The sequence below is a fragment of the Fistularia commersonii genome, chromosome 4 (assembly GCF_037954325.1).
Source record: "Fistularia commersonii isolate RoL2024-O1a breed Wild chromosome 4, RoL_Fcom_v1.0, whole genome shotgun sequence".
Lineage (NCBI taxonomy): Eukaryota > Metazoa > Chordata > Actinopteri > Syngnathiformes > Fistulariidae > Fistularia > Fistularia commersonii.
Window position 1 is genome coordinate 3,926,348 of NC_141287.1, and position 15,348 is coordinate 3,941,695.

At 51.6% G+C, this 15,348-nt stretch overlaps 1 protein-coding gene across 1 annotated transcript in view; it reads right to left on the minus strand.

The window, feature by feature from the left end:
- Window positions 1–15,348, minus strand: part of lrp1bb (low density lipoprotein receptor-related protein 1Bb) — a 205,622-nt gene that overhangs the window by 57,451 nt on the left and 132,823 nt on the right. The window contains exons 41-44 of the mRNA XM_086144762.1: window positions 11,172–11,361; window positions 9,472–9,676; window positions 6,195–6,387; window positions 552–677 (exon numbers count right to left, since the gene is read on the minus strand). Coding sequence (XP_086000888.1) covers window positions 552–677; window positions 6,195–6,387; window positions 9,472–9,676; window positions 11,172–11,361 — 714 coding nt within the window. The remainder of the gene's footprint in view (window positions 1–551; window positions 678–6,194; window positions 6,388–9,471; window positions 9,677–11,171; window positions 11,362–15,348) is intronic.

Consider the following 15,348-nt stretch of genomic DNA (forward strand, 5'->3'; position numbering starts at 1 on the left):
GACGACGATTAGCGGGTATGTGTTCGTCCGACGCCGAAAGCAAAGGCTGGGATCGGCATCTCGGCCGCTATTTATCGTAAATACCCGCCGGGGAAATGTGCTAAACCGCCTCGGGTCCAGATGCTCCATTTGACGTGGTTTGACGCGGTGGTTAACGTACACGTCATTTGTTATGGACGTTAATCACGGCGCTAAATACGGCGCGGTGACAAAAAGCCCGCCATCGGATTTCGACCGTCCGAACGGCCGTAACACACTGATCGGAAGTTCCGCCGGTGCCGAGGCAGATCCGCACTGATACGGGCGGATAACATCACACCCCCGTTCACTGCCTGGGTTCACGAAAACACAAGAATCGAGTCATCGCCGGCGTTTGGAACGAAACCAGGCGCGCAGGAGGCGCCGCCTCCCCGCTGTCAGGTCGCGGTACATGAAGGTGACGGCGCCAAGGTTACAGCGCCTCGGTTCAAAATAACTAATCCATATCGAGCGCCGTTCGAGTCGATACCTGCCACCGGGAGCGATCCGGGGTGTAATTAAATGTGACTTACACACACATCGGTTGTCGTCCAGGAGGATGCGTTCACCGCGGCAGCTGCAGTTGACCCTCCCCTGCGGGGTCAGGAGGCACAGGTCGCCGCAGCCGCCGTTGGCGTGTCGGCAAGGAGACAGCTCACCTTCGGAACAATCAACCGGAGCTTATCAGGGGGACGGCCGGCCACGTATTAAGGCTGACATTTTCTACAAACGGAGTGATGGAGGAGGAGGAGCTGACGCCGCTTGGACACCAGCGCCGGACAACAAACCCCGGCAACGGCTGCAGAAGCTGGCAGAAGCTGGCAGGTTGTGTGCGGTAAAATTCCTGGGCAGCCTGGCGGGCAGGCAGGCTGTGCGGTGACAGCCAGCGCTTTCACCGCCAGCAGCACGAATGACACATATTTGCCAGCAAAACAACCACAAACAGACAATAACTGTCATAAAACCAATGCTCTGAGTTATTAAATGACACTGACGTCATAGACAGTCTGCAGGGTATTTGGTTAATGACTATTGCTGTTATCATTATTAGTATTATCATAACCATGATCGTGAGGATGATGGCAGTCAATAATAATAATACATGATTGGTATTCTAGATGGCAGCAATAGTAGCGGTGATATCATCATCATTCTCTCTATCATTATTAGACCGTTCATATGTAAAATAATGTTTACATGACCATTATTTAAATGCGCTGCAGACAGCAAAGTAATTACATCGAAGAAACACCTTTCCGCACGGCACACAGGACAATAAACAACGCAGCCTCGGGGCGGCGTCTCCCTGAGTCGGACCGAAGCCCCCATAAATGCGGAGGGTCGCGTCAGGAACGGCGTCCGGCGTCAGTTTTTTGCCAAAACCAAACATAGGAATTAAACCCGGTAATCTCACACGGGATCGGTCGAGACCCGGGTTAACAACGGCCGCCATCGGTACCGATGACCTACAGGGAACCAATGGGAACTGGGCTACTGTGGGTCGAAGAAGGAGAGGAGGAAGGCGTTTTCTGAAGCAGAGAGAGAAGAGGAAAGGAAAGAGTCTGAAACTGAGAGGAGGGACTTTGAATATCAGGACTAAGACAGGAAAAGGTAGAGAGTTGGTGGACATGATGCAGAGAAGGAAGGTGGAGATACTGTGTGTCCAGGAGACCAGGTAGTGAGGATAGATCAGGGGTCAGGAACCTTTTTGACTGGGAAAGCCATAAAAGACAAATATTTCCAAATATATTTCATTGACAGCCATGTCGTATTTCTAACGAATAATGAATTGAATATGTCTTATTTTCTATGGGTTTGTTCGAAGTGCCGCATCAATGCAATTTGAGCGTCGCATATGAGACATAGTGTCAGGATCTCCTCTCGGCCGCCGAGAGGAGACACACCTGGGTCCAATTAAGAATCTGCGCCGGCTGAAGCAGCGGCCGCTAATCAAGATCCCTATAAAGGGCGGCGGCATGCGCTGCCCGGGGATTCTGGATCCCCACGACCCCTGTCACGGCCGGCCCTAGCCGTGGTACCTGGACTTCCCCTTTGCCCAACAACCCTGACCCTGCGAGACCCCCTTGTGGACCCTGGCCTTGTGAGACCCTTTGGTGGACCACCGGACCCCGACCCTGCGAGGACCCGGCATCCCATGGTTGAAAATAAAGCATCCGAACATATTCTAGCCTTGGTGTGGTTCCCTGCTCGAGTCCGCCTCCCGACCCGTGACACATAGTGCAGATCCAGATGCAAAATCCTGTGTCCACACAGTCTGGAATGCACGGTAATCATCGTCTTATTTTATTTTTCCCATCTTTACCGTTGCAAGGGTTGATGCAGATAAACTAGATGGCTCTCTGATAAAATTGATTTCTTCACATTGCAATGACTCGGAGATTCTCGGCAGCCATTGTTTCCCCACCTGACAAACGGTGGAGATTTATCTTCAAAACTAGTTTGTGTTTACTTTAAAATGACACAATATTGTGAAGAAATATAAGTACACTGCTCAAAAGAATAAAGGGAACACTTAAAAAACACATCCTAGATCTAAATGAATGAAATATTCTTATGAAATACTTTGCTCTTTACACAGTTGAATGTGCTGACAACAAAATCACACCAAAATGATCCATGGAAATCAATTGTATCAACCCACGGAGGTCTGGATTAGGAATCACACTCAACATTAAAGTGTAAAAACAAACTCCAGGCTGATCCAACTTTGATGTAATGTCCTTAAAACAAGTCCAAATGAATCTGTGTTGCTTCCTGAGTGGACACTATGATTTCACACAAGTGGGATTGACTTGGAGTTACATTGTGTTGTTCAAGTCTTCCCTTTATTTTTTTGAGCAGTATATTTTAAAATCAGTTCCCAACTGGCAAAGTGTCTGGGAGCTATATGCCGTCACCAGAAGAGCCATAGGTTTCCGACCGTTGGGCGAGAAGCTTAGGAAAGACTTTAAGTTGCACTATCATGGTTCTGACAAGAAGAGAAATTATCTTGAAGCAGGAGTTTGTTAGGAATGTTCTGGAGGTGAAAAGAATGTCAGATAGACTTAAGTCTGAAATTGGAAATTTCATTGATGCTCAATGTTGTTAGTGGCTATGAACCACAGGTGGAAGCTGAGTTTGAGGGGGAGAAGTTCTAGGATGCGTTTGAAGTGATGCCGAATATCCCCAGACATGAGCGAGTGGTCATTGGAGCAGACCAAAATGGGCATGTTGGTGGGGATGTGATGGGCAGATTTGGTATCCAGGATAGGAATGCAGACGGACAGATGGCGGTAGATTTTGCTAAAAGGATGGAACTGGCTGTAGTGAACACCTTTTTCCAGAAAAAACAGGAACATAGGGTAGCTTATAAGAGCGGAGGTAGGAGCACGCAGGTAGACTACATCTTGTATAGACGAGGTAACCTGAGAGAGATCGGTGACTGCAAAGTAGTTGTAGGTGAGAGTGTAGCCAGACAGCATAGGATGGTGGTTTGTAGGATGACTCTGGTGACAAGGAAGATGAAGAGGACAAAGGCAGAGCAGAGGACAAAGTGGTGGAAGCTGAAAAGGGAGGAGTGTTGCATGGTTTTCAGGGAGGAGTTGAGAAAGGGTCTGGGTGGTCAGGGTGAGCTTCCAGATGATTGGACAACTACAGCTAGTGTTATCTGGAGACAGGTAGAAGAGTACTTGGGGTATCATCTGGAAGGAAAGTAGGCTTGATGGATGAATGAAGACATGCAGGAGTATATACAGAGAAAACGTTGACAAAGAAGAAGTGGGATACTGAGAGGACTGAAGAGAACAGACAGGAGTTCAGGGAGATGCGGCGAAAGGTAAAGATAGAGGTAGCAAAGGCAAAACAAAGGGCTTATGATGACTTGTATGCTCGGTTGGATAGTAAGGAGGGTGAGAATGATCTATACAGGTTGGCGAAACAGAGAGATAAAGATGGAAAGGATGAACAACAGGTCCGGGTGATAAAGGACATAGAGGGAAATGTATTGACAGATGCTAGAAGAGTGATGGGAAGATGGAAAGAGTACTTTGAAGAGCTGATGAATGTGGAAAATGAAAGAGCGGCAAGGGTAGAAGAGGTGACTATTGTAGACTACAAAGTACCACAAATTAATAAAAGTGAAGTGAGGAAGGCATTGAAGAGGATGAAGAGTGGAAAAGCAGTTGGTCCTGATGATATACCTGTGGAGGTGTGGAAGTGTCTAGGAGAGGCAGCGGTAGATTTTCTGACCGGATTATTCAACAGGATCTTGGAGAGTGAGAAGATGCCTGAAGAATGGAGACAAAGTGTGATGTCGTCCATTTTTAAGAATAAAGGGGATGTGCAGAATTGTGGCAACTATAGAGGGATAAAGTTGATGAGCCATACAATGAAGTTATGGGAAAAAGTAGTGTAAAGTAGACAGAGTAGAAATCAGCATTTGTGAACAGCAGTATGGCGTCTTGCCTAGAAAGAGGACTAGAAATGCAGTATTTCCTTTGAGAATGCAAATAGAGAAGGTCAGAGGGAGTTGCATTGTGTTTTTGTAGACCTAGAAAAAGCATGACAGGGTGCCAAGAGAGGAGCTCTAGTATTGTATTGAGGAAGTCTGGAGTGGCAGAGAAGTATGTTAGACTGGTGCAGGACATGTATGCTTGCTGTGAGACACTGGTACGGTGTGCTGTAGGGGTAACAGAGAAGTTCAAGGTGGAGGCGGGACTCAATCAGGGATCAGCTCTGACCCCCTTCTTGTTCGCAATGGTGATGGACAGGCTGACAGATGAGATTAGACAGGAATCTCCGTGGACCATGATGTTTGCGGATGACATTGTGATCTGTAGTGAGAGCAGACAACAGGTAGAGGAAAATCTAGAGAGGTGGAGGTATGCTCTGGAAAGGAGAGGAATGAAAATGAGTCCCAGCAAGACAGAATATATGTGTGTGAATGAGAGGAACTCGGGTGGAACGGTGAGGCTACAGGGAGTGGAGATCAAGAAGCTGGAGGATTTCAGGTACTTGGGTCAACAGTCCAGAGCAGCAGAGGGTGTGGAAAAGAGGTGAAGAGACGGGTCCAAGCAGGTTGGAATGGGTGGAGAAAAGTGTCAGGGGTACCAAGAGATAGACTATCGACCGGAATGGAAGGAAAGGTGTACAAGACAGTGGTGAGACCAGCGATGATGTTTGGACTAGAAACTGTTCCAATGACCAAAAGACAGCAGGCAGAACTAGAGGTTGCAGAGATGAAGATGTTGAGGTTCTCTTTGGGAGTGACCAGGATGGAGAGGATCAGGAATGAGTCATGACAGATGTCTTGGAGAGGTCAGAGAAGCCGGACTGAGATGGTTGGGTCATGGACAGAGAAGGAGGGGTGAATTAGACGGATGCTGGAATTGAAGCTTCTGGGCAAGAGGTCTGGAGGAAGACCAATGAAAAGGTTTGTGGACGTAGTGAGAGAAGATATGAAGGTAGTTGGTGTGAGAGAGGAGGATCCAGAGAATAGGGTTAGATGGAGAAAGTGGATTCCCTGTGGCGACACCTGAAGGGAGAAGCTGAAAGGAGACACACGACACTAAACACTTTATTATTATTACTATTATCATTATTAGTATTATTGCCTTCACCATTATTAAGATTGTAATTCTTCTCCTTGTGATGGTTACATTATCACCAATATTGCTATTGTTATTATTTATATTATTAATCGAAATATTATCATAATTATTAGCCTATGTCCTGGTTTAGTTGCTGTGTAGATGTAATCTCTGACAGTTCTATGTTCGTCCTTCACAGTTGGCAGCCGGCGCTGGAAGAGCAAACAGCAAAACAGATCCTGGAGTGAGAGCCGTTCACTTCGGGGTTTCTGCTTTTATTATCTTGAATCATGATTTCAGGATTATATCCGTCCTGCTTTCGCACGCGCAGAGCAAACACTCGTCGCGTGCGGAGCGGCAAAAGTACCAGCGAATAAAAAACATTAAAAAATAACAAACGAAAATTCCATTTTTAGACGGCGGGGAAACAAAATACTTTCCCTAAACCGAAGGAGCAGCGTATACACGGCGCTCTCATTACGGAGCTGGAAGGCGCAAACACCGGAACACGTCTAACTGTGCACAAACACGCCACGCCGTGCAAAAACACACCGCGTTCATTGGATCCGGCGGCGGCGGAGTACTCACAGTTGTTGGTGTCCCTGGCCACCGCCACCATGCCCATCGGCTGGTGGGGGAGGTCCGTCCGCAGGACCTTCACGTCTCCGCCCGTGAACTTGTCGGCCCGCAGCACCGAGCGGCCCGTCCAGTCCGACCAGTAGATGAAGTCCGCGTAGATGGCCAGCCCGTAGAAGTTCCCGGGGCCCGACTTCACGATCACCTGAGGATGGCGGAGCAGAATTTGGAGGCGAGAACCCTCTTCTTCCTCGCGTCCATCTCTGCTGCGGTAACTATCAGAGATCCCGTGTGTGTGTGTGTGTGTGTGTCTTCACCACCTTGCAGCGCCAAAGTGCTTCACAGACCCGTTCACACACCCGGCTCTACCATGGGAGGCGCCCGGCGGACACTGAGGAGCCTCCCAAAGGAGGAACGGTGAATCCAACCACCAACCTTCCGGCTGGATGGAGCCTCTCCAGAGAGAAACGCCACCCTCTGGACAATGTAGGGTCTCCACTGAACCTCCGGCGTGTGTTTGGAGGAACCTCACACACATGCAGAGAGAACATGGAGACTCCACACAGGAATGCCCGCGGTGGGGATCCAAGCCAGGACCTCCTGCTGCGAGGGGGCGGGGCTAACCTTCGCACCACCGAGCCGCCGTCTCGGGCCAAAGTTGTAATATTCAGAGCTTCCTGATGACATGGATCAGTTGGGTCGCCCCTTTTATTCAGGGAACAACGTGGATGGGTTCATATTTGCATCGGCGCGCGAGCCAGGCGCTAGCGGGGAGGTTAGCGCGGCTGCGCCGGCCGGGGGACGCCTCGCCTCGTCGATCAGAGTGTCGCCTCCTGCCACCACGTGACTGCTTAACCCAGATGTTGGGGAGTAAATGGCGCTGTCAGCGGCGGGTAGGCAGGAATCCATCAGACCCGCCTTGTGGGACCGCGGGCGCGGCGGCTCGCCGGCCTGTCTGTATGCTAGGCCATTAGCGGCGCAGGCTTGTAAGCGCCGCCGCATTAGCCCCTGCGCTACTCCGGGATTAACAGGACAGGTGTTGATGAAAGAAGGGCGGCGAGCCCGAGGGAGGGGGGCGACGCCAGACGGGCGGACATATTGATGGGAAATTAGATTTGAGTCACATTACGTTCAGGCCGACGGCACTTCACCGCGCCTAACTTGGATGCATCTCCCGCCTCTTCATCCCAAGACGCCGAGCATTTCCATCCCTGCGGTTAATGGCGCCGAGACCCAAAGCTCTGCTTTCCGCGCTCCTCCGATTACTTAAACACACAGAGACGTGCAAACACGGCCGGCTGCCGACTCTGAACCCAAATAAGCTCATCATTCTGGGACGCTGATCACCGCTTGCCTCCCTTTCTTGTAAAAAAAACATGCTTTTCTTTCCCGTCCCTGGCTAAATGGGCCGGGATGACATCTCGTCTTCCTGTTCACGGGGAGACTCCGGCTCCAGTAATGACCTGGGTCGGCTCTAAAATTGTCGCGGGAGGCTCCTCCCTGTCACCGCCGCGGCGTCACAGCGGCGACCAGGCTGCCTCCGGGACTACCTTTCATTCTGTCGGACTTGACCCACTTTTTTACTCCCGGAGTGAAATATGGCAGAAGGGCGGCCGGCGGGCGGCCGATGGCTCCAGGCTCGGACTCGGGACCGCCGGGCGGCTCTCCGTGCACGGCTGAAACTACGGCAGTGGACTGAACCTTTATCATGTTTATCATTTTGTACTTTATTAATCCCTCGTGTGGAAATTCCTTCCGCATTGAAGCCATCATGGAAGAACCACAAGCAGCCGGCTGCCGTCCGTGAGCGTCGGACAAAACACTTTGACCCACAAGAGGAGCCGGGAATCCAACCGCAAATTTCATCTCCGAGGACGGCGGCTCTTCCTCCTTCGCCACGCCGCCCCTAAAAGGATGAGTTCCCGCCGAGATCCGAACCGGTGGCTTATTTAAAAAGCTCGGCGTGAACGAGCAGACGCAGTCTTCATATTTGAATTCCGCGCCAGGTTGTTGAACGCCATCCAAACACGGACGCTCAGCCAAAACATCTGCTGACGTTTTTATTCTGCCGGTAATAAATCTGATACCGCCACGCGAACGTCCACCTGCTCCTTCAACGTCTTGGAACGTGACATCTAACATCTCAAGCGTCAATTCGTACCGTTCTAGTGCAGAACGGACGTCTGCGGATGCCGGTCGCTATAAACTATCCAACTATCTGGTGATGAAAGGATCTCCGATACGACGCCCTCACACGGCCGTGGCTCCAGGATCAATACGGCCCTAATCAGCACATTGTGCCTGGTAATTGATTGTCCCCCGGACACTTTTAATGGCAAGAGGAGACGCCGCCTAAAATATCGTACCGCTCAGATATCGGCATTGATTCTGCCTCCCAAAGTCCAGGATTAATGTTCTGCGATGACACGGGGAGGCCGGGGTCCCGCGGGCCGCCGCACGCCATCGGCCGCTTGAGTTCAATTTACACCTTCTAATCAGAGCGGAGAGAAGGCGGGAGTGGACGGCGAGGACCGCACACCACGAGGACAACCGACAACCAAACGCGGTGGACGGAGACGGGCTCTGCTGCCGGGCCGCTGCGTCCATCACCGGAAGTAAAAGCTTATCTTTAAGACCATGAGGTTGCTGCGTCGGACTGGATGTCCAGTTTGAACGTCCGACCTACTGCCTTCTCGGAGAAAACAAGGAACACGCCCGTCGGTGAAAGACGCTTTGGCTTCGAATCGTTCGGACGAAGGGCGGCGGAAGGATGTCGGGGTTGGCACGGGGACGGCGCTATCCCATAATACCACACCGGCGGTCTGCACGGCACTCGCCTGGGGTTCAATTCACGGTAAATTCAATGGTAGCTCAGCTGGTGTGGTCGGAGGGGGAGCGGCGGCTGGACGTCCTGGACGTCCGAGGTGACCGACCCGGACGCCGCCCTCCGGGTTTATGAAGATAAATCCGTGTGCAAAAGTCCAAATAAATATGGTTTTATCTGTTATTTTTCTCCCGGCCCCTCTGGCGCCTCCAAGTTCGGAGATAGTGTCTCAACTCGCCGGAGGCGTCGAAGGCACGGAGTCAGAGCAGAAAGCTATGTGCTTCCACACAACCGCTGTCTATGGCGGCAAAAAGATGGAATTTGGAAAAAGATAAGCCGGCCGTGGTCGAACTGGGACCTGGAGAAACCGCGGAGTCACAGGAGAGACCCGGACCGAGGTCAAACCCGGGACTCCTCGGCGGCGTTCGGAAACGGGGAGGCGGAACGTCCGATCTCCATACTCACGTATCTGCCGGATCCGTCGAAATCGCACCTCTCGATCTTCCCCAGGCTGCCGTCCGAGAAGTAGAGCTTCTCCGCTTTGTGATCGATGGTCAGTCCATTAGGCGTCAGGATGTCAGAGCTGATGATGATCCTCATGTTCTTTCCCGTCAGGGTGGATCTCATGATACTGGGCCGCTGCTCGTTCCAGTTGGTCCAAAACATCAGGCTGAAAAGCGAGAGCTCGGTCAAACCGCGGCTCTAATGAGCGAGCGGGCAGGGTTTCAACCACGGCAAGACGACGTCTCGGCTCCTCTCCGACCGCAGGAGCTCGCCGCCGTCTGCAAACAAGACCGCGCGACCTCCGCCGGGACGCCACAGATGTCCGACACGTCCTCGGAAGGACTTCCGTCACATTGGATGACGTTCACAGACGCAAGTTGAGAAGGAGCCGACGACCTCAGCGCCTCAGATTGTACCTTCGGTCGGACAATACCGGCCTCCTTCTTCTACTTCTTCTCCTCCTTCGCGGCCAATCGCATCCAACCCTCTCCTCTCACATCGTCTCTTCCCTTCCATCCATGAACCTCCTCTCAGGTCTTTCTCCAGACCTTAAAACTTCAGCATCCTTCAACCGTGATCTCCTCCATCCCTCCTCTGTCCAAACCATCTCCGTGTGACTTTATCTCCAGAACATCTAGCATGCACCGCCTCCTAGACGGACTCCTTCCTGGTCCTCTCCATCCTCTTCACTCCCAGAGAGAAGCTCCGCATCTCACCTCGCGACTCTAAGATGTTCCTCTCAGATGCATTGCGATACACGCTTGATGGAAGAGTCCTTTATCTGCATGTTTTCCATGTGATAGAAAACATTTATTTGTCTATTGATCAAGTTATATATATGGAAACTATATTGCCTTCGTGTATTTAATTAACTTATGGTTTATTTATCAGTTGACTGAGTGTCCCTCAGTCATTTTAAATGACACAGAATCAATGCATTTAATCGCTGAATTATTTATTTGTTGATCCACTGATTTATTTATTTTTAACCCATCCTGCTCTGCCCGAGCTTCTCCTCTGGAGTCAGATTAGCGAACAAAACCAAAGCGTGAAAAGCCCCGATGTCAGCAGAGTGAACCGCGGGGCTTTTCTTTTGTGTTCCTTGTTGATACGGACACGTCGGAAGAAGGGGAAGCTCTCAAACGCCACTAAAAATATTGGATTCTATTTATCGTTATTCCTATTATCATCGGTAATTTCCCCCCGGCTCTGTGACAAACACGGAATCCGCTGCGCTCGGATGGAAAGGCTGAAGAGGGGGAGTCTCGGCCGGAGAGCGTCCGGAATGGCGACCGATCGGAGCGCGTCTGGTTTGAATCCTCCGATGAAACGACCTGGATCGCCGTTTGCCTCTTATAGAAGAAGGACCGGAAGGAGAAGCACCTCCTCTTTGAGCTTCGCGCAGAATTAAAGCGCCTGTCAGAGGCCTCGTCACATAATGGACTTCATTCTTCAGAGAAGAAGCAGATCCATGGCGTGGAGGTGATGGAGCTCCACACCACGTAAGGTCTAACCTCCACCGACAAGAACCAAGAACACGCATCTAAAAACAACGCTCGAGGAACAGACCGCGGCATCTCCTCCGACGAATGGAGGGAGTCCTCCTGCTGTGATGCTAAGCTAACACGCGCAGACACCAGAGGTTTCGGACGGATACTAACTTCTGACACTCGTCCAGAGCGAGGGCGTGGGGGTGATCCTCCTCCGACAGGGTCACCACGGCCTCCCGGCCCACCGCCCCCGCCCGCCTCTGGTCCACGGCCTGCCGGGTGATGGTGGAGGAGGTGGAGCTGGTCCAGTACAAGGTGTCCCGGGCCCGGTGGTAGGCCAGACCCTCCACTGAACCCAGGTCTAGGAGAGAAGAGGAGATCGCTGGGAGTTCATCTGCGGCTCGAAACCGAAGATAGCTGACGACAAGGCGGATCGGTTTAACACTTCCGCTCTTCTGAATGCCCGTCTCTGATTTCACACCCGAATGCGGTCCTTCTCCGTCAATCACACCATCTGCCTCTGCGGCGTGGAGCAGGCGGAGATGTTTCCCCAGGTTTCTCCATCCAGTGGACAATTTACCAATAACTGCGAGAAAACCCAGCGCTTTGTACAATTCTAATTTTAATGAGTGAAAACAGCAGCGTCTGAGCGCCGCTGAGCTCCGTGCACGTCGGCCTGCAGCCATCGGTGTGTGTGTGTGTGTGTGTGTGTGTGTGTGTGTGTGTGTGTGTGTGTGTGTGTGTGTGTGTGATCGTGAAGGTGATGGAGGATCCTCATAAGGGGAGACAATTAAAATCAGGTCCAGGTGAACTGAACCTGCAGGCAGATGTCAAGGTTTTACATTTGCACCAAGCAAAACATCTGAATTCTGTATCATGGAGACGCCCGAGCCTCCTCTGGTCTCCATCGAGACCTGAGCTTCCGTCTGGCCGGCATGGCGTCTGCAGGGCGTCTGGAGATGGCTGTGGATCAGGGCGAAGCTCCGCGGAGCCGGGAGGAGGTGGCTTGCGCTCGCCGATGGCCGTTCGCATTGTTTCTCTTTTTAACGGAATGAGCGTTCGCATTGCGACGAGAACTCCGGGTCGGCCCTCCCGGGGCTCGTAGCTGCTCCTCGGTAAGACGCTCCAATCGTCCCCGGGTGAGGACACCCGCACAATAAACCGCCTCGTGTTCAAAGCCGGCGATTCAACGTATTCCGACGTAGGTCCTGCTAATCCCTCACTCGGAGAGATTAAACATGCAAAACAAACAAAAGCCTGGGCCTCGGGAGGATAATTTGAGATAATCAACCTAATCCCGGGTTTTTGTCAGAATCTACCGATCAATTACTTAATCCAGCGCCCGCGAACATCCCGGCCCGGAGCCGGAACATCGATAGGCTCTCAGTCACGGGAAGAGACGCCGTAACTTCTGGGGCTCCCGATGTGGCGAACACTGTTGGTAAGTAACTACAGAGCTGTGACTCCAGAGGAAGAGACCTGGAGGTCCTCCGTCCTGCAGGTCAGGGGACATTCTCGGCAAACCGTCTTGTCGTGGCAACCGTACTTGATTCAGCCCTCATCCCAGAGGTTTCTTTGGTTCCAACGGCCTGTGGGGAGTTTCCAGATTTACCCGCCAGGCTTGTAGGCTTATGGGCGGGTCCAGGCTACCGCAGCTTGTTATGCAAATGGTGGAGGGGGATTGTTGAGCTCATGGGGTGCCGTTAGCTGAGGACAAATGCACAACTTTTGGGGATTTAGACTCTGGAAAGGTGAAGCCATACCTCTCCGAATGTGAACGGGAGGTGTGAAACTTGTTATTCGATGAACCCCCGCCTCCCACTGCCCCGCTTTGTTGCACTGCATCCTGCAGCAGACCTGGATACCGACCCTCTCCTGGGCAGATGTGGCGAGGTAAGGCAGCTACACTATATGGCCAAGAGTAGTGGCTCACCTGCCTTGACTCATATATGAACTTGAGTGACCCATTGAGTCCCATTCCTAGTCCATAGAGTTCAACATGACGCTGGTCCACCTTTTGCAGCTAGAACAGCTTCAACTCTTCTGGGAAGGCGGTCCACAAGGTTCAGGAGTGTCTACGGTCACTTTTGACCATTCTTCCCTGTGCGCATTTGTGTCCAACTCATGTCGGATGAGAAGACCTGGATCTCAGGCTCTCATTCATCCCAAAGGTGTCCTCTGGGGTTGAGTTCTGGACTCTGTGCAGGACGGTCAAGCTCATCCACACCAGACGCTGAACCGGTGCACAAATCAAGCTCCGTAAAGACATGGACAACACAGTTGTGTCGGAAAAGAAAGGGCCAGTTCCAAGCTGGTCCCACAAAGTGGGGAGCACCGAATTGTCCAAAATGTCTTGGGACGCTGGAGCTTTCAGAGTTCCTTTCACTGGAACTCAGGGGCCGAGCCCAGATCCTGAAAAACAACCCCACACCATAATGCAGAATCCACCCAAGGCCATACAAGTAGCATCCAGCGGCGGCGTGTTTTACACCACTGCATCCCACCAGTGCACTTGGTGGTGCATGGATTGGATGCAACCGCTAGGCCATGGAAACCCATTCTGTGAAGCTCTCTGTGGACTGTTCTTTGGCTCATCGGAGTTAGCTCATCGGAGTTAGCTCATCTGAGTCAGCTAATCTGAAGGCCACAAGAACTTTGGAGGTCTATAGCGATTGACTCTGCAGAAGGTTGGCGACCTCTCGGCATGATGCGCCTCGGCACCCGCCGACCCCGCTGCCTCCGTTTACGTGGCCGACCTCTTGGTGGCTGAGTTGCCGTTGTTCCCGAACACGTCAGTGTTCTTATAATCCAGCGGACAGTCGACTGTTGAATATCTAGGAAACTTCACACACAGGTGGCCTCCTATCACAGATCCACGCTGGAGTTCACTGAGCTCCTAGGAGGAACCCATTCCTTCACAAATGTTTGTACAAATTAAGAGTCTGCACGCCTGGGTGCCTGATTTTATAAACCTGTGGCCACGGCAGCGATCGGAACACTTGATTCCAATTATTTGGACGGGTGAGCCAAAACTTTGGGCCATGTAGTGCACTTGGTGAGGCGACGGTCAGCCGCCGCACAGGGTGAGGTTGTTTTTCCAGCAACCAATTTGCTAAAAGGCATAAAGTGAAGAGACTTTTGCAGCCAGGTCGTCGCACTATGTGACTGGTGGGGAGGAGAGCTTCGGACGGGGACACGAACCCACGGGAAAAACGAGATCAAGTCAAAGAACTCCCATCTCAAATAGACACGGTGCAACATCGGGCGGTAGAGCACTCCTCCGTGGGGGAATAAACCTGGACACGCTGCCCGTGGGGCTTTTACAACCAGACACACATTTCTGCAGCTGACATACCTTTGTGCAAAAACACAGCTCTGTAAGACTCTTCAGAGAGCAGACAAATAATTCCAACAGACCAATAATTAGCAAATGCAAAAAAAAAAAAAAAAAAAGCAATCACCAAGAAATTGAAACTGAATTAATTGGAAAACTAAAAAGTAGAAATGAACATTAAAATTAGCCACCAAAGATCTTGAAATTGAAAGAATAAATTACCCAAAACAATCTCACAAAAACACTGACAAAATTGGCAGCGTGGCTGAAGAGAACGACCCGCCGGCCACACAAGAAGGTTTATTTCACCGTAAATAAGTGAAATATGATGCGACGCTGCGTCGAGGAGCCAATATTCAGCTCAAAGTAGGACGAGCAAAATCCCCGAACCTTTTGTCAAACCTGTCCTTCAGCCCCGTTCAAGAGCTCCGTTCATGGAGTGTGTGACACACACGTGCACGCCATTGCCATCCAGTCGGATTATAGGACGGTTACACCTCCCGGCGGGCGCCGCTCGCCCGGAGCGTGATCTTCTCACCTCCGGCCCGAGCGGAGAGAGACCTTCTGCGGCACCGGCGTCAACTTTCCGACACCCGGACGCTCCTTCGCTACTTTTCCGAGAGCTTCGGGACGTCCCAAGAAAGTCGAAGCCGGTGAGGACCATCATGAATGAGGAGATACCTGAAGCAGTAATGGGGCCGAAACCAGCCTCTCTGCCAAAGTGTGCCGGGACAAACTTAGAGCTTCTGCGACCCGCCGGTTATTTTCAAACCCTGTCCTCCCAGAGCGCTGGAGATCCGGTCCGTCTTCCCGGCCGGCTCGGCGCTCCGGCGGCAGGACCGCGACAACGGGAGACATCGGTTTATCCGGAAAGCCGCGAAGCAGAAGCTGTACCTGAGTCGGACCAACACTAATTAATAGTTTGCAATAAAAGCCATCTGGCGGCTCCGAGTTCCCCACATAGTGTTGGCAGGGCGAGAGATTAATTAATGGGGGACACACAGTTTAATTAGA